We start from the raw sequence: 19,030 nt of genomic DNA, 5'->3' as shown, positions 1-19,030 counted from the left end.
AGCTGCATGTTTTATCTCCTTAGGCATTGATGTCTTCTCTGTATCAGGCTTGGTGGAGGCCAAGGCCCTGGCTCTGTTACTCTGGTCTCGGTGTGGCTAGCATTCCTCCCAACATTACTGCAGCCAAAATCGGGACAAAATAAGCCCCGCCTTTTTACCACAATTTCACATAGAGCACGCCCCAAATACCCTCCACCCACTTTCTTCTTAGTGTCCATTTGGGGTCTGCAAATTACAACTGACTCACCTAAATCGGTCAGCTGGTGTCATAACTATGAATTCATCTGTTCCCGGACCGGAGCTTACGGTATTGCTGGTTTGGAGGCTTCGTGAAAGAAAGCTCAGTGGCTTTATTAAGTTTGTTCACATGGAGTAAGAAGAGAGGAGAGAAGTTGGCTCTGCATACGGAGATAGCCAGATGTGAGTCCTATGAGATTAACTAGATGGATTCTAGTATAAGGTAACCGAGCTGGAACCAGCATTTCCTATGGTAACCAGACTGGGACTGTTAATGCGACTGGTAACTGGGCTGGAACCAGTAATGCAACTGATAAACGGGCTGGGACTAGTATTGCGTCTGGTAACCGGGCTGGGACCAGTAATGCAACTGATAAATGGTCTGGGACTGGTATTGTGTCTGGTAACCGGGCTGGGAATGGTAATGTGACTTGTAACCAGGCTGGGAATGGTATTGCATCTGGTAACCGGGCTGGGACTGGCTATGAACTGATAAACGGGCTGGGACTGGTAATGTGACTGGTAACCAGACTGGGAATGGTAATGCATCTGGGATCTGGACTGGGAATGGTAATGCGTCTGGTAACCGGGCTGGGAATGGTAATGTGACTGGTAACCAGGCTGGGAATGGTATTGCGTCTGGTAACCGGGCTGGGACTGGCAATGCAACTGATAAATGGGCTGGGACTGGTAATGTGACTGGTAACCAGGCTGGGAATGGTAATGCATCTGGGATCTGGGCTGGGAATGGTAATGCGTCTGGTAACCAGGCTGGGAATGGTAATGCGTCTGGGATCTGGGCTGGGAATGGTAATGCGTCTAGTAAACAGGCTGGGAATGGTAATGCGTCTGGGATCTGGGCTGGGATTGGTAATGCGTCTGCTAACCGGGCTGAAACCAGTAATGTGACTGGTAACCGGGCTGGGACTGGTAATGTGACTGGTAACCGGGCTGGGACTGGTATTGCATAAGAAGCAAGGGACACAGAAGAATCTGCTGGACCTGGAAGGCATCCAGTATAATGACAACTGGCATGGGCTCCAGGAAGAGTTTAAACAGGGGCTGCTGGTTTCCAATTGGCTGTCGGAGTCAGCTGAAGCAAGGGAGCACTTTTATTGGAGGAGTCTCGGTCAGCTGACCATTTACAAAATGGCTGCACTCATGCACCGGAGCCAGTGGGATTGTATGCAGACTGTCAGCGGTATGTGCTGTAGGAGGCAGCAGGGACCAGCAATCATCAGAGGGACCTCAACACGAGCTGTAAAAGACAGTGCAGAGGAAGTATCTGGGCTTAAAACCCCGGAGAGTGCCAGAATAGGTTACATTTCCAGAACAATGAGGTAAAGCTCCTGGAAGTGGTAATATGATACACGTTTCACTATATATATATGATACGCGTTTCACCACTTGTGGCTTCCGAAGTGGGTTCTTTAACACAAAAATGAAAGGAGACTAGAGTCAAACATCATAAAAATGCCCCTTACCAATTCACTAGGACAGAGGTTCTCAATCGCAGTCCTCAAGGCTCCCCAACAGCTCAGATATTAGAGATGTGTAGGTGGCAGTTCCACTGTAATGAGGACACTGTATGTAAACATATAGTAATATAAAGGCTTTTTTCTTTGTAGGTAATGTAAACAATCGTTTTCGAATAACCTCATCTACTGTGATGCATAATCTCTTCTCGTATAACCCTGACGGTGTGTATGACCGCACAACCTATGAACTCCTCATCCAGGTGACGGACAGTCTTGTTTCCCCTCAGTACAGCACTACTGCAACAGTGTTTGTAACCGTTGTTCCCTGGACCACGACACAGCCCACAACTGTGAAAACCACACAGGTGCGTGTAATTATCAGCGATTGATATCTCATTTAGAATCAAGAGGGATAGGGGAGATGTGAGGGTGTACCAGTATGAGTAGTATAGGTAGGAGTAGGGGAGGTGTGAGGGTGTACCAGTGTGAGTAGTATAGGTGGGAGTAGGGTAGGTGTGAGGGTGTACCAGTGTGAGTAGTATAGGTGGGAGTAGGGGAGGTGTGAGGGTGTACCAGTGTGAGTAGTATAGGTGGGAGTAGGGTAGATGTGAGGGTGTACCAGTGTGAGTAGTATAGGTAGGAGTAGGAGAGGTGTGAGGGTGTACCAGTGTGAGTAGTATAGGTAGGAGTAGGGTAGGTGTGAGGGTGTACCAGTGTGAGTAGTATAGGTGGGAGTAGGGGAGGTGTGAGGGTGTACCAGTGTAAGTAGTATAGGTGGGAGTAGGGTAGGTGTGAGGGTGTACCAGTGTGAGTAGTATAGGTGGGAGTAGGGTAGGTGTGAGGGTGTACCAGTGTGAGTAGTATAGGTGGGAGTAGGGTAGGTGTGAGGGTGTACCAGTGCGAGTAGTATAGGTGGGAGTAGGGTAGGTGTGAGGGTGTACCAGTGTGAGTAGTATAGGTGGGAGTAGGGGAGGTGTGAGGGTGTACCAGTGTGAGTAGTATAGGTAGGAGTAGGGGAGGTGTGAGGGTGTACCAGTGTGAGTAGTATAGGTGGGAGTAGGGTAGGTGTGAGGGTGTACCAGTGTGAGTAGTATAGGTGGGAGTAGGGTAGGTGTGAGGGTGTACCAGTGCGAGTAGTATAGGTGGGAGTAGGGGAGGTGTGAGGGTGTACCAGTGTGAGTAGTATAGGTGGGAGTAGGGTAGGTGTGAGGGTGTACCAGTGTGAGTAGTATAGGTAGGAGTAGGGTAGGTGTGAGGGTGTACCAGTGTGAGTAGTATAGGTCATGCTTCATTTTATTAAAACTTGCAACAAGTATAATAATAATAATAATAATAAATACATAAAATGTAAATAAATAATTACATAAAATCAAAAACGTAATAAAAAAGGCAAAAAAAAAATACATATTACTTCATATTATACTTTTCCTAACCTAATACAAACACTTATCTACCCTACTACCTATATACAATCCACCACCTGCAAGGGAAAACTAAGCAAGGATTTAGAAACCACCTCAAGTAAAAGGAAACTATCTAAATCATACATCAAACCCTAAACTATATTACCCATCACCAACACCTACAGGCAGATGTATGTAAACCTTTCCATAAATAAAACAAAATACTTCAAAAAACCATCTACAAGGGAGTGAAAAAAGAGAAAAGAAAACCCAAAGCTGGAATTCAGAGAGACTGTTTGCCACCCACTCAAGGGGGTTTTAACTGGCCCCACCGACGAGACCAGCCGACAGCATCCAACCCCTCCCTAACCATATCCATCATCCTTCTCACCTCTTGAAGAATCAAACCCACCACATTCCTATAGGGCTGGACCTTTTTCCTTATGGACACCTGACACCGTGCGCTCCACGTGTGAAATCTAACTGCTAAACTAACTAAATAAATCGTGACTAAATTAAATCCACCGTATCTTCTGACTACCCCATAAACCCACTCAGGGTAACTAAGCCCCGAAGGGCACGGAATACCAATGGCTTTTGACACCTCCTCATAAACCTTTACATTAAAGGGACACTCAAGCAGAAAGTGGTCCATCATCTCCGCCACCCCTGGACACTCCTCCCGTGGGCAACCACGATCATTGACACTCTTCCACCTGAGATTCTCCCCAACATAAAGTCTTCCGTGAAAAGAGAGCCAAGCAATGTCTCTAAACTTCTGCGGTATCCTCTGTGAATTTAACAGAGCTAACCTGGCCGAAGCGACATCACTCGGACAGTCCCTCAGGTACAGCTGGTCATGGAACTGAGTCTGCAAAATTCTTCTCTCCAACTCCCTTCTAGAGAAGTTTTTGACTTCACTCACCACCATGCCAAAACGCCTCATCACCTTCAAACTCTGGATGACGTAGATCGGGAGGTAACCACACCGAATCCGAAAGCTTTTCACCTGGCCACCCTCTAGCCACAACCTGAGGAAGGGGAACATCCAGAATCTAAATCCCTCTACCCACTGAGGGGGAGCATCTAAAATCAAACTCCCAAGATTAAATTTTAAAAAGGCTGTTACAAAAAAGACAACGGGGTTTACCATATTTAAACCCCCGTCTTTCCTCGGTCTGTAGGTGATGTTTCTCCTGACAATATTGACCCTGTTTCCCCACAAAAGAAGGAAAAACAAGGAATTCAATCTGGACCACATAGATTGAGGCAAAAAACACACATAACTGACATATAAAAAAATCGGAATCAAGTAAGTCTTACACAAGTCAACCCTTTCCCTCAGAGATAACTTCCATCTCTTCCAGCTCTCTACCTTCTTGGTAGCATCTTCCAGCTTCTTATCCCAGTTTAGGGAGGCATAGTCACCATGGTCAAATGTTATGCCTAGAATTTTAATCTGCTGACTGGCCCGAGGGAAGCTGTCCGGAAGGCAAAATTCATCACCCTCCTCCCCCATCCAGAAAACTTCACACTTTTCACGGTTAACCCTGGAGCACGAGGCTTCAGAGTATTCACAGATAAGATGTTCCACATCACGGGCCTCTATCCGTGAGGAGAGAACCACCGTGACATCATCTGCGTAGGCCACCACCTTTAGCGGAAACTCTGGGCTCAGCTGCACCCCACCCACAGTTCCGCTCTCTACCCTTCTGACGAAGGGGTCAATCGCAAAAACATATAGGAGGGGCCTCAGGGGGCATCCCTGACGAACACCAGAGCCTACCCCAAAAGTGGGACCCACCCAACCATTTACAAGTGGGAAGCTCTCGGCCTGGCGATAAATAGCCTGCAGCCAATTCACCACCCGCTCTGGAAGACCATACCTTTTCAGTAGGGCCCAAAGGTACTCATGGTTTACCCGATCAAAAGCCTTAGATTGATCCAATGCCAGTAAATACTTTCCACACTTCTCAGCCCTGCACCGCTCAATGACCTCCCGGACACCTAGGACAGCACTAAAGGTGCTACGGCCCTTCACCGTCAGTGCTGAGAGGGGGAAAGCAACAGCTCAGAAAATTCCGATAGCCTATTGAACAGTACCTTTGCCAAAATCTTCCTGTCTGTATTAAGAAGGGCTATGGGGCGCCAGTTCTCAATACGGGATGGATCCTTTCCTTTAGACAGTAGTATAAGGGCAGATAACCTCATGGAAGGAGGGAGGACTCCCTCATCCAGGCTCTCATTAAATACTTCCACAAGGCGAGGAATTAAGAGGTCTGAAAAAGTCTTATAGAATTCAGATGTTAAACCATCCGGTCCTGGAGATTTTTTGGAGTTTAACCCCTCTATCGCTATCTTAACTTCCTCTGCCGTTATATCACTCTCCAAAGATTCAGAAGAAACAACCTGAGAACCCAAACCTGGTGTCCTCCTCAGAAATTCCTCCATCCTCTCCCCGATGAGTCAATGCTCACATAAAAGATCTGAATAATAGGACTCAATCACTTCCAGAATGCCCTTCTTGTCAATATGAAGAACACCCTGTCCATCCTTCAGTCCCCTGATCTCTTTGGCATCAACTGACCTCCTACAGCTCTGGTAGGGATCTGGCGAGTGGTATGTTCCATAATCCCTCTCCAGAACTAAGGATGCCAGTCGGTTGTACTGAAACTCCTTCATCCGAGCCTTCACCCGGGAGATTTCCCCACTATCTCCCTCCTCAGAGATCAAGAGATCCAATTTCTTTCTCAGGCTATGGTAGATGTTACATCTTAACAATTTTTTTTTAGCAATAGACCCACGGAAAAACTTCCGGATTCTCTTTTTAATCACCTCCCACCACTCAGATCTACTCCAACCCGCCTCCAAAAGTGTCTCCTGAGATTGAAAGAAGACCCTAAAGGATTGTCTAATGCTCTCTTCTTCCAGAAGCTCTGAGTTTAATCGCCACAGGCCCCGCCCTTTCTGAGGGGTTTCTGAGGCATTCAAAGTCACTGAGAGAAAAGCGTGATCGGAAAACTCCACTAACCTCACCTCTAAAGATGACTACCACTAAAAAAGGTGAAACCTGTGAGGTCTGGGAAATGCTGAATATGCACATCTACCAGACCCGCCTGTCTAATCATGCTAACTAAAAAATTGGAGTCATAGCCCAGAGTTTTCTTTGAGCCTCCCCTATCTTTTGGCCTAATTATGGTATTAAAATCACCACCAAAGATAACTTGCTGGGCCGTAAAAAGAAAAGGTTTTATCTCCATGAAGAGACATTTCCTATCCCACTGTGACTGAGGACCATAAATATTAATTAACCTAAGGTCCTGTCCCTTCATGTTGATATCCAAAATCATACATCTACCTGCTTGCAACTCTATAACCTTGTACACAGTTACCATGTCAGTAAAAAGCACTGCCACCCCACCGTACGGCTCGGCCGCAAGAGACCAGTAAGAAGGACCCCTCCTCCACTCATGCTTCGCTTTGTGGAGGAGATCCAACTTACTAATCCTAGTCTCCTGCAAAAACAAAAAATCAACCTCAACCGTATTGAAAAAATCAAGGGCCATTATACGAGCACATTCAGAAACTACGGAAGCCACATTAATCGTGGCACATCATATGGGTTGGGGATCCATGATGTATAGATTATTAAATGCAAGACCTTGCTTACTTTTACCTTGCACAATTCCCAGCACCAAATCCACCACAAAACTACAAGCTAACCCTACTCGGGCCAGCCTTCTCTTCCATAGCGACAACTGTCACTACTACCCGTTCCTCCCTTACTCCCTGACAATCTACAGGGACCTTCTCCCCCGTACGAGAAGGCCCAGGATCAGGAGGTTTGGGTACAAACTTGATAACCTGATGCTCAGTACCTAGTACCTGTACCTGACTCGGCCCTACACAGGAGCCTTGGGACATACCTTGAGCCACCCTATCCTCCTCCATACCCTGGGTCTCCTCTATCACCGTCACTTCCTCCACCACACTCCCTAAACTGCACATATTTTCCTCTTCCAGCTGAGTTCCAACAGGGTCACACTCTAATCCCTCCCCATCACCTTCCTCCTGATCTGATCTCTTTCTCCTCCTTTTATTCCTTTCCTCCCCCCCTTCAATTTTATTAACTTTCTTTGTCACTGTCCTTGCTTGTTTCTTATCCTTCCCTGTTACCAAAATCAATTCACCCCCACTCCTCATTACTTCCTCCTCATCAGAGGAAAATACATCAAATTTGTTGCTTAGCACAACTTGCACATCTTCACCTTTCCTCTTTTTCTTATTTCCTCTCCTTACCTCCTGAAAAGGTGCCTCCTCTACCTGTTTCCCTTGCACCTGCTTTACATGTTCATCTACACCTAGTGGTTCTTTTTGTCTCACCACCTCCTCCTCCCTTCTTGGTTCTGGCCTAACCTCCTGCCCACTATTATGGCTGGCCCGAGGACACCTGCTATACGGGTGGCCTTCTTCCCCGCATAAATTACATTTGACCACCCCACATTCTCTGGATACATGGCCGATCTTATTACACAATAAACATTTTATCACGTTACATTCGATGCTCAGATGCCTGAAATCCCCGCACTTAAAGCAGGTTCTTGGTTGACCCTGGTAGAAGCATTGTACTCGATCCCTGCCAATGTATGCAGCGGATGGTACATGGATGAATCCTCTGTCCAAATGACGCAGCTTTACCAGGGCCTCCCAAGCTCCCCCCCATACCCTCATCGTATATCCAGATTTGCTTAGGTCAGACTGTATATCACAATATCTGGACAACCAGTACGCAATATCTTGGACAGGAATGGACTCATTCCTCACTAGAATATGCACCTTCACTTTATCATGATTTGTAACCAAATTTACTCTGTACATATCATATGGTTTTGACATTTTACATGCCTGCCATTTTGTCCAGAACACTTGTAGTCCCTGGTAGGAAAAAAACTCAAATCAAACTCTGCAGATGTGACCGGGTGTATGCAAGCATATAAATCTGAGGGTTTAAACCCCAGACCAAAAATCATTTTTAAGAAGGTCTCCTTTGTAGGAACTTCCCCCTCTCCTGCCCATCGGAACTGGATTAAATTTCTCCTTTTTCCAACCTGGCCTTCTGCACCCGGCATTTGTGGACCAGCATTATTCACATTCATATTATAGACATTAGACCTTGTCACCATTTTAGCATACGATATACTTCCAGGAGCAGTCTGTTTGTCCGATACGTTTGTTACCACACTCCCCCCACCCTCTCTCCTTCTTACATCATCACAAATAATTTTAGCTGCCTCTGCAGCCCTGGCTGGTACAAGCGTCTTATCTCCATAAACAGTTTCTATTACTTTAATCTGCTCCTCCGGCAGCCCAGTCTTTTCTAATGCAGGCATTCCTTGTGCAAATTGTCTTTCCTTTATGCGCCCTTCTAAACCAGTACCATGCGGCAACCTCCTTGTACCTATAACCTTCTCGCCCTGCACGTCTCCGGGTACAATCCCCAGAGCCTCCCTAGTAACAGGTAATTCACCTGCCACTGCAGATTCACCTGCAGATCCCCCCTCAGTGCCACTTTTCTGTAAAGCTTCCTCAAGCCTTAATTCCGCCATAACAACCTCCATTTGAGCCTGGAACACCGCGCCCTCTGTGTTCCTGGCTCCGCCATCTGCCATCACAACAGGTGGAAATAGTTCATGCCGGGCACTGTCAGGCTCAGCCATCACCGGCCACTTCTTACCTGCCTTATCCCCAGCACCCGGCACACTGTTACTCACCTGCAGTACAGCTGGCTCACCGAAAACGCCCTTTTCCGCAACATCCTCCATCTCAAGCTCGCAAGACATCACTGTGTCCCCTGCCACGGACTTCTCCTGGGAATCAGCAATCACAGCACCAGACACCACCACCTCTGTCATAACTTTATCCTCCATATTTACTGCATCTTCAGCTGTATTAGACTCAGCTACTGCTGCCGCCTCCAGCTGCATACTCTCTGCCTGGTCATCAGCTGTATTAGACTCAGCTACTGCTGCCGCCTCCAGCTGCATACTCTCTGCCTGTACATCAGCTGTATTACACTCAGCTACTGCTGCCGCCTCCAGCTGCATACTCTCTGCCTGGTCATCAGCTGTATTACACTCAGCTACTGCTGCTGCCCCCAGCTGTATACTCTCTGCCTGGACATCAGCTGTATTAGACTCAGCTACTGCTGCTGCCCCCAGCTGTATACTCTCTGCTTGGTCATCAGCTGTATTACACTCAGCTACTGCTGCTGCCCCCAGCTGTATACTCTCTGCCTGGTCATCAGCTGTATTAGACTCAGCTACTGCTGCTGCCTCCAGCTGTATACTCTCTGCCTGTACATCAGCTGTATTAGACTCAGCTACTGCTGCTGCCCCCAGCTGTATACTCTCTGCCTGGTCATCAGCTGTATTAGACTCAGCTACTGCTGCTGCCCCCAGCTGTATACTCTCTGCCTGGACATCAGCTGTATTACACTCAGCTACTGCTGCTGCCCCCAGCTGTATACTCTCTGCTTGGTCATCAGCTATATTACACTCAGCTACTGCTGCTGCCCCCAGCTGTATACTCTCTGCCTGGTCATCAGCTGTATTAGACTCAGCTACTGCTGCTGCCTCCAGCTGTATACTCTCTGCCTGTACATCAGCTGTATTAGACTCAGCTACTGCTGCTGCCTCCAGCTGTATACTCTCTGCCTGTACATCAGCTGTATTAGACTCAGCTACTGCTGCTGCCCCCAGCTGTATACTCTCTGCCTGGTCATCAGCTGTATTAGACTCAGCTACTGCTGCTGCCCCCAGCTGTATACTCTCTGCCTGGACATCAGCTGTATTACACTCAGCTACTGCTGCTGCCCCCAGCTGTATACTCTCTGCTTGGTCATCAGCTATATTACACTCAGCTACTGCTGCTGCCCCCAGCTGTATACTCTCTGCCTGGTCATCAGCTGTATTAGACTCAGCTACTGCTGCTGCCTCCAGCTGTATACTCTCTGCCTGTACATCAGCTGTATTAGACTCAGCTACTGCTGCTGCCTCCAGCTGTATACTCTCTGCCTGGTCATCAGCTGTATTAGACTCAGCTACTGCTGCTGCCTCCAGCTGTATACTCTCTGCCTGTACATCAGCTGTATTAGACTCAGCTACTGCTGCTGCCCCCAGCTGTATACTCTCTGCTTGGTCATCAGCTATATTACACTCAGCTACTGCTGCTGCCCCCAGCTGTATACTCTCTGCCTGGTCATCAGCTGTATTAGACTCAGCTACTGCTGCTGCCTCCAGCTGTATACTCTCTGCCTGTACATCAGCTGTATTAGACTCAGCTACTGCTGCTGCCCCCAGCTGTATACTCTCTGCCTGGTCATCAGCTGTATTAGACTCAGCTACTGCTGCTGCCCCCAGCTGCATACTCTCTGACTGGTCATCAGCTGTATTATACTCAGCTACTGCTGCTGCCCCCTGCTGTATACTCTCTGCCTGGTCATCAGCTGTATTACACTCAGCTACTGCTGCTGCCTCCTGCTGTATACTCTCTGCCTGGACATCAGCTGTATTAGACTCAGCTACTGCTGCTGCCTCCAGCTGTATACTCTCTGCCTGGACATCAGCTGTATTACACTCAGCTACTGCTGCTGCCTCCAGCTGCATACTCTCTGCCTGGTCATCAGCTGTATTACACTCAGCTACTGCTGCTGCCTCCTGCTGTATACTCTCTGCCTGGTCATCAGCTGTATTACACTCAGCTACTGCTGCTGCCTCCTGCTGTATACTCTCTGCCTGGTCATCAGCTGTATTAGACTCAGCTACTGCTGCTGCCTCCAGCTGTATACTCTCTGCCTGGTCATCAGCTGTATTAGACTCAGCTACTGCTGCTGCCTCCAGCTGTATACTCTCTGCCTGGTCATCAGCTGTATTAGACTCAGCTACTGCTGCTGCCTCCTGCTGTATACTCTCTGCCTGGTCATCAGCTGTATTAGACTCAGCTACTGCTGCTGCCTCCTGCTGTATACTCTCTGCCTGGTCATCAGCTGTATTAGACTCAGCTACTGCTGCTGCCTCCAGCTGTATACTCTCTGCCTGGTCATCAGCTGTATTAGACTCAGCTACTACTGCTGCCCCCAGCTGTATACTCTCTGCCTGGTCATCAGCTGTATTAGACTCAGCTACTGCTGCTGCCTCCAGCTGCCTCCTCTCTGCCTGGTCATCAGCTGTATTAGACTCAGCTACTGCTGCTGCCTCCAGCTGCATACTCTCTGCCTGGACATCAGCTGTATTAGACTCAGCTACTGCTGCTGCCTCCAGCTGCATACTCTCTGCCTGGACATCAGCTGTATTAGACTCAGTTACTGCTGCTGCCCCCAGCTGTATACTCTCTCCCTGGACATCAGCTGTATTAGACTCAGCTACTGCTGCTGCCTCCAGCTGCATACTCTCTGCCTGGTCATCAGCTGTATTAGACTCAGCTACTGCTGCTTCCTCCTGCTGTATACTCTCTGCCTGGTCATCACCTGTATTACACTCAGCTACTGCTGCTGCCTCCAGCTGTATACTCTCTGCCTGGTCATCAGCTGTATTAGACTCAGCTACTGCTGCTGCCCCCAGCTGTATACTCTCTGCCTGGTCATCACCTGTATTACACTCAGCTACTGATGCTGCCTCCAGCTGTATACTCTCTGACTGGTCATCAGCTGTATTAGACTCAGCTACTGCTGCTGCCTCCAGCTGTATACTCTCTGCCTGGACATCAGCTGTATTAGACTCAGCTACTGCTGCTGCCCCCAGCTGCATACTCTCTGCCTGGACATCACCTGTATTAGACTCAGCTACTGCTGCTGCCCCCAGATGTATACTCTCTGCCTGGACATCAGCTGTATTAGACTCATCTACTGCTGCTGCCTCCAGCTGTATACTCTCTGCCTGGTCATCAGCTGTATTAGACTCAGCTACTGCTGCTGCCCCCAGCTGTATACTCTCTGCCTGGTCATCAGCTGTATTAGACTCATCTACTGCTGCTGCCCCCAGCTGTATACTCTCTGCCTGGTCATCAGCTGTATTATACTCAGCTACTGCTGCTGCCCCCAGCTGTATACTCTCTGCCTGGACATCAGCTGTATTACACTCATCTACTGCTGCTGCCCCCAGCTGTATACTCTCTGCCTGGTCATCAGCTGTATTACACTCAGCTACTGCTGCTGCCCCCAGCTGTATACTCTCTGCCTGGTCATCAGCTGTATTACACTCAGCTACTACTGCTGCCTCCAGCTGTATACTCTCTGCCTGGTCATCAGCTGTATACTCTCTGCCTGGTCATCAGCTGTATTAGACTCAGCTACTACTGCTGCCTCCTGCTGTATACTCTCTGCCTGGTCATCAGCTGTATTACACTCAGCTACTGCTGCTGCCTCCAGCTGTATACTCTCTGCCTGGTCATCAGCTGTATTACACTCAGCTACTGCTGCTGCCTCCAGCTGTATACTCTCTGCCTGGACATCAGCTGTATTACACTCAGCTACTGCTGCTGCCTCCAGCTGTATACTCTCTGCCTGGACATCAGCTGTATTATACTCAGCTACTGCTGCTGCCTCCAGCTGTATACTCTCTGCCTGGTCATCAGCTGTATTAGACTCAGCTACTGCTGCTGCCCCCAGCTGTATACTCTCTGCCTGGACACCAGCTGTATTATACTCAGCTACTGCTGCTGCCCCCAGCTGTATACTCTCTGCCTGGTCATCAGCTGTATTACACTCAGCTACTGCTGCTGCCCCCAGCTGTATACTCTCTGCCTGGACACCAGCTGTATTACACTCAGCTACTGCTGCTGCCCCAAGCTATATACTCTCTGCCTGGTCATCAGCTGTATTACACTCAGCTACTGCTGCTGCCCCCAGCTGTATACTCTCTGCCTGGACACCAGCTGTATTAGACTCAGCTACTGCTGCTGCCCCCAGCTGTATACTCTCTGCCTGGACACCAGCTGTATTAGACTCAGCTACTGCTGCTGCCCCCAGTTATATACTCTCTGCCTGGTCATCAGCTGTATTACACTCAGCTACTGCTGCTGCCCCCAGCTGTATACTCTCTGCCTGGTCATCAGCTGTATTAGACTCAGCTACTGCTGCTGCCTCCAGCTGTATACTCTCTGCCTGGTCATCAGCTGTATTACACTCATCTACTGCTGCTGCCCCCAGCTGTATACTCTCTGCCTGGTCATCAGCTGTATTAGACTCAGCTACTGCTGCTGCCTCCAGCTGTATACTCTCTGCCTGGTCATCAGCTGTATTACACTCATCTACTGCTGCTGCCCCCAGCTGTATACTCTCTGCCTGGATATCAGCTGTATTACACTCAGCTACTGCTGCTGCCCCCAGCTGTATACTCTCTGCCTGGTCATCAGCTGTATTACACTCATCTACTGCTGCTGCCTCCTGCTGTATACTCTCTGCCTGGACATCAGCTGTATTACACTCAGCTACTGCTGCTGCCCCCAGCTGTATACTCTCTGCCTGGTCATCAGCTGTATTAGACTCAGCTACTGCTGCTGCCCCCAGCTGTATACTCTCTGCCTGTACATCAGCTGTATTACACTCAGCTACTGCTGCTGCCTCCTGCTGTATACTCTCTGCCTGTACATCAGCTGTATTACACTCAGCTACTGCTGCTGCCCCCAGCTGTATACTCTCTGCCTGGACATCATCTGTATTAGACTCAGCTACTGCTGCTGCCCCCAGCTGTATACTCTCTGCCTGTACATCAGCTGTATTACACTCAGCTACTGCTGCTGCCTCCTGCTGTATACTCTCTGCCTGGACATCAGCTGTATTAGACTCAGCTACTGCTGCTGCCTCCAGCTGTATACTCTCTGCCTGGTCATCAGCTGTATTAGACTCAGCTACTGCTGCTGCCTCCAGCTGTATACTCTCTGCCTGTACATCAGCTGTATTAGACTCAGCTACTGCTGCTGCCTCCAGCTGTATACTCTCTGCCTGGTCATCAGCTGTATTAGACTCAGCTACTGCTGCTGCCCCCAGCTGTATACTCTCTGCTTGGTCATCAGCTATATTACACTCAGCTACTGCTGCTGCCCCCAGCTGTATACTCTCTGCCTGGTCATCAGCTGTATTAGACTCAGCTACTGCTGCTGCCTCCAGCTGTATACTCTCTGCCTGTACATCAGCTGTATTAGACTCAGCTACTGCTGCTGCCCCCAGCTGTATACTCTCTGCCTGGTCATCAGCTGTATTAGACTCAGCTACTGCTGCTGCCCCCAGCTGCATACTCTCTGACTGGTCATCAGCTGTATTATACTCAGCTACTGCTGCTGCCCCCTGCTGTATACTCTCTGCCTGGTCATCAGCTGTATTACACTCAGCTACTGCTGCTGCCTCCTGCTGTATACTCTCTGCCTGGACATCAGCTGTATTAGACTCAGCTACTGCTGCTGCCTCCAGCTGTATACTCTCTGCCTGGACATCAGCTGTATTACACTCAGCTACTGCTGCTGCCTCCAGCTGCATACTCTCTGCCTGGTCATCAGCTGTATTACACTCAGCTACTGCTGCTGCCTCCTGCTGTATACTCTCTGCCTGGTCATCAGCTGTATTACACTCAGCTACTGCTGCTGCCTCCTGCTGTATACTCTCTGCCTGGTCATCAGCTGTATTAGACTCAGCTACTGCTGCTGCCTCCAGCTGTATACTCTCTGCCTGGTCATCAGCTGTATTAGACTCAGCTACTGCTGCTGCCTCCAGCTGTATACTCTCTGCCTGGTCATCAGCTGTATTAGACTCAGCTACTGCTGCTGCCTCCTGCTGTATACTCTCTGCCTGGTCATCAGCTGTATTAGACTCAGCTACTGCTGCTGCCTCCTGCTGTATACTCTCTGCCTGGTCATCAGCTGTATTAGACTCAGCTACTGCTGCTGCCTCCAGCTGTATACTCTCTGCCTGGTCATCAGCTGTATTAGACTCAGCTACTACTGCTGCCCCCAGCTGTATACTCTCTGCCTGGTCATCAGCTGTATTAGACTCAGCTACTGCTGCTGCCTCCAGCTGCCTCCTCTCTGCCTGGTCATCAGCTGTATTAGACTCAGCTACTGCTGCTGCCTCCAGCTGCATACTCTCTGCCTGGACATCAGCTGTATTAGACTCAGCTACTGCTGCTGCCTCCAGCTGCATACTCTCTGCCTGGACATCAGCTGTATTAGACTCAGCTACTGCTGCTGCCCCCAGCTGTATACTCTCTCCCTGGACATCAGCTGTATTAGACTCAGCTACTGCTGCTGCCTCCAGCTGCATACTCTCTGCCTGGTCATCACCTGTATTACACTCAGCTACTGCTGCTGCCTCCAGCTGTATACTCTCTGCCTGGTCATCAGCTGTATTAGACTCAGCTACTGCTGCTGCCCCCAGCTGTATACTCTCTGCCTGGTCATCACCTGTATTACACTCAGCTACTGATGCTGCCTCCAGCTGTATACTCTCTGACTGGTCATCAGCTGTATTAGACTCAGCTACTGCTGCTGCCTCCAGCTGTATACTCTCTGCCTGGACATCAGCTGTATTAGACTCAGCTACTGCTGCTGCCCCCAGCTGCATACTCTCTGCCTGGACATCACCTGTATTAGACTCAGCTACTGCTGCTGCCCCCAGCTGTATACTCTCTGCCTGGACATCAGCTGTATTAGACTCATCTACTGCTGCTGCCTCCAGCTGTATACTCTCTGCCTGGTCATCAGCTGTATTAGACTCAGCTACTGCTGCTGCCCCCAGCTGTATACTCTCTGCCTGGTCATCAGCTGTATTAGACTCATCTACTGCTGCTGCCCCCAGCTGTATACTCTCTGCCTGGTCATCAGCTGTATTATACTCAGCTACTGCTGCTGCCCCCAGCTGTATACTCTCTGCCTGGACATCAGCTGTATTACACTCATCTACTGCTGCTGCCCCCAGCTGTATACTCTCTGCCTGGTCATCAGCTGTATTACACTCAGCTACTGCTGCTGCCCCCAGCTGTATACTCTCTGCCTGGTCATCAGCTGTATTACACTCAGCTACTACTGCTGCCTCCAGCTGTATACTCTCTGCCTGGTCATCAGCTGTATACTCTCTGCCTGGTCATCAGCTGTATTAGACTCAGCTACTACTGCTGCCTCCTGCTGTATACTCTCTGCCTGGTCATCAGCTGTATTACACTCAGCTACTGCTGCTGCCTCCAGCTGTATACTCTCTGCCTGGTCATCAGCTGTATTACACTCAGCTACTGCTGCTGCCTCCAGCTGTATACTCTCTGCCTGGACATCAGCTGTATTACACTCAGCTACTGCTGCTGCCTCCAGCTGTATACTCTCTGCCTGGACATCAGCTGTATTATACTCAGCTACTGCTGCTGCCTCCAGCTGTATACTCTCTGCCTGGTCATCAGCTGTATTAGACTCAGCTACTGCTGCTGCCCCCAGCTGTATACTCTCTGCCTGGACACCAGCTGTATTATACTCAGCTACTGCTGCTGCCCCCAGCTGTATACTCTCTGCCTGGTCATCAGCTGTATTACACTCAGCTACTGCTGCTGCCCCCAGCTGTATACTCTCTGCCTGGACACCAGCTGTATTACACTCAGCTACTGCTGCTGCCCCAAGCTATATACTCTCTGCCTGGTCATCAGCTGTATTACACTCAGCTACTGCTGCTGCCCCCAGCTGTATACTCTCTGCCTGGACACCAGCTGTATTAGACTCAGCTACTGCTGCTGCCCCCAGCTGTATACTCTCTGCCTGGACACCAGCTGTATTAGACTCAGCTACTGCTGCTGCCCCCAGCTATATACTCTCTGCCTGGTCATCAGCTGTATTACACTCAGCTACTGCTGCTGCCCCCAGCTGTATACTCTCTGCCTGGTCATCAGCTGTATTAGACTCAGCTACTGCTGCTGCCTCCAGCTGTATACTCTCTGCCTGGTCATCAGCTGTATTACACTCATCTACTGCTGCTGCCCCAGCTGTATACTCTCTGCCTGGTCATCAGCTGTATTAGACTCAGCTACTGCTGCTGCCTCCAGCTGTATACTCTCTGCCTGGTCATCAGCTGTATTACACTCATCTACTGCTGCTGCCCCCAGCTGTATACTCTCTGCCTGGATATCAGCTGTATTACACTCAGCTACTGCTGCTGCCCCCAGCTGTATACTCTCTGCCTGGTCATCAGCTGTATTACACTCATCTACTGCTGCTGCCTCCTGCTGTATACTCTCTGCCTGGACATCAGCTGTATTACACTCAGCTACTGCTGCTGCCCCCAGCTGTATACTCTCTGCCCTGGACATCAGCTGTATTACACTCAGCTACTGCTGCTGCCCCCAGCTGTATACTCTCTGCCTGGTCATCAGCTGTATTAGACTCAGCTTACTGCTGCTGCCCCCAGCTGTATACTCTCTGCCTGTACATCAGCTGTATTACACTCAGCTACTGCTGCTGCCTCCTGCTGTATACTCTCTGCCTGTACATCAGCTGTATTACACTCAGCTACTGCTGCTGCCCCCAGCTGTATACTCTCTGCCTGGACATCATCTGTATTAGACTCAGCTACTGCTGCTGCCTCCAGCTGTATACTCTCTGCCTGGTCATCAGCTGTATTACACTCAGCTACTGCTGCTGCCCCCAGCTGTATACTCTCTGCCTGTACATCAGCTGTATTACACTCAGCTACTGCTGCTGCCTCCTGCTGTATACTCTCTGCCTGGACATCAGCTGTATTAGACTCAGCTACTGCTGCTGCCTCCAGCTGTATACTCTCTGCCTGGTCATCAGCTGTATTAGACTCAGCTACTGCTGCTTCCTCCAGCTGTATACTCTCTGCCTGTACATCAGCTGTATTAGACTCAGCTAATGCTGCTGCCTTCAGCTGTATACTCTCTGCCTGCCTCCATCAGCTGTATTACACTCAGCTACTGCTGCTGCCCCCAGCTGTATACTCTCTGCCTGGTCATCAGCTGTATTAGACTCAGCTACTGCTGCTGCCCCCAGCTGCATACTCTCTGCCTGGACATCAGCTGTGTCATCCCGCACACTGCGCACTTTCCACACAGACACGTGAGAGGATGCTCCGGCACACACCCTGCCTTCCCGGTCATCCCGCGCACTGCGCACTTTCCACATAGACACATGAGAGGAGGCCCCGGCACACACCCTGCCTTCCTGGTCATTCCACGCACTGCGCACTTTCCACACAGACACGTGAGAGGAAGCTCCGGCGCACACCCTGCCTTCCTGGTCATCCCGCGCACTGCGCACTTTCCACACAGACGTGACAGGAGGCCCCGGCACACACCCTGCCTTCCTGGTCATCCCGTGCACTGCGCACTTTCCACACAGACACGTGAGAGGAGGCTCCGGCACACACCCTGCCTTCCAGGTCATCCCGCGCACTGCGCACTTTCCACACAGACACGTGAGAGGAGGCCCCGGCACACACCCTGCCTTCCCGGTCATCCCGCGCACTGCGCACTTTCCACACAGACACGTGAGAGGATGCTCCGGCACACACCCTGCCTTCCCGGTCATCCCGCACACTGCGCACTTTCCACACAGACACGTGAGAGGATGCTCCGGCACACACCCTGCCTTCCCGGTCAACCCGCGCACTGCGCACTTTCCACACAGACACGTGAGAGGATGCTCCGGCACACACCCTGCCTTCCCGGTCATCCCGCACACTGCGCACTTTCCACACAGACATGTGAGAGGAGGCTCCGGCACACACCCTGCCTTCCCGGTCATCCCGCGCACTGCGCACTTTCCACACAGACACGTGAGAGGATGCTCCGGCACACACCCTGCCTTCCCGGTCATCCCGCGCACTGCGCACTTTCCACACAGACACGTGAGAGGATGCTCCGGCACACA

General features: G+C 50.1%; 1 protein-coding gene across 1 annotated transcript in view; it reads left to right on the top strand.

Moving 5' to 3' along the window:
• The window catches only part of LOC148453427 (cadherin-related family member 4-like), a 93,149-nt gene that overhangs the window by 39,359 nt on the left and 34,760 nt on the right, over positions 1 to 19,030 (top strand). Inside the window, exon 3 of the mRNA XM_088462151.1 lies at positions 1,866 to 2,080. Coding sequence (XP_088318277.1) covers positions 1,866 to 2,080 — 215 coding nt within the window. The remainder of the gene's footprint in view (positions 1 to 1,865; positions 2,081 to 19,030) is intronic.

Source organism: Taudactylus pleione, unplaced genomic scaffold (genome assembly GCF_031769625.1).
Source record: "Taudactylus pleione unplaced genomic scaffold, aTauple2 ptg001155l, whole genome shotgun sequence".
Lineage (NCBI taxonomy): Eukaryota > Metazoa > Chordata > Amphibia > Anura > Myobatrachidae > Taudactylus > Taudactylus pleione.
The sequence above is the reverse complement of the archived record's forward strand: the minus strand, read 5'-3'. Positions and strand labels throughout refer to the sequence as shown.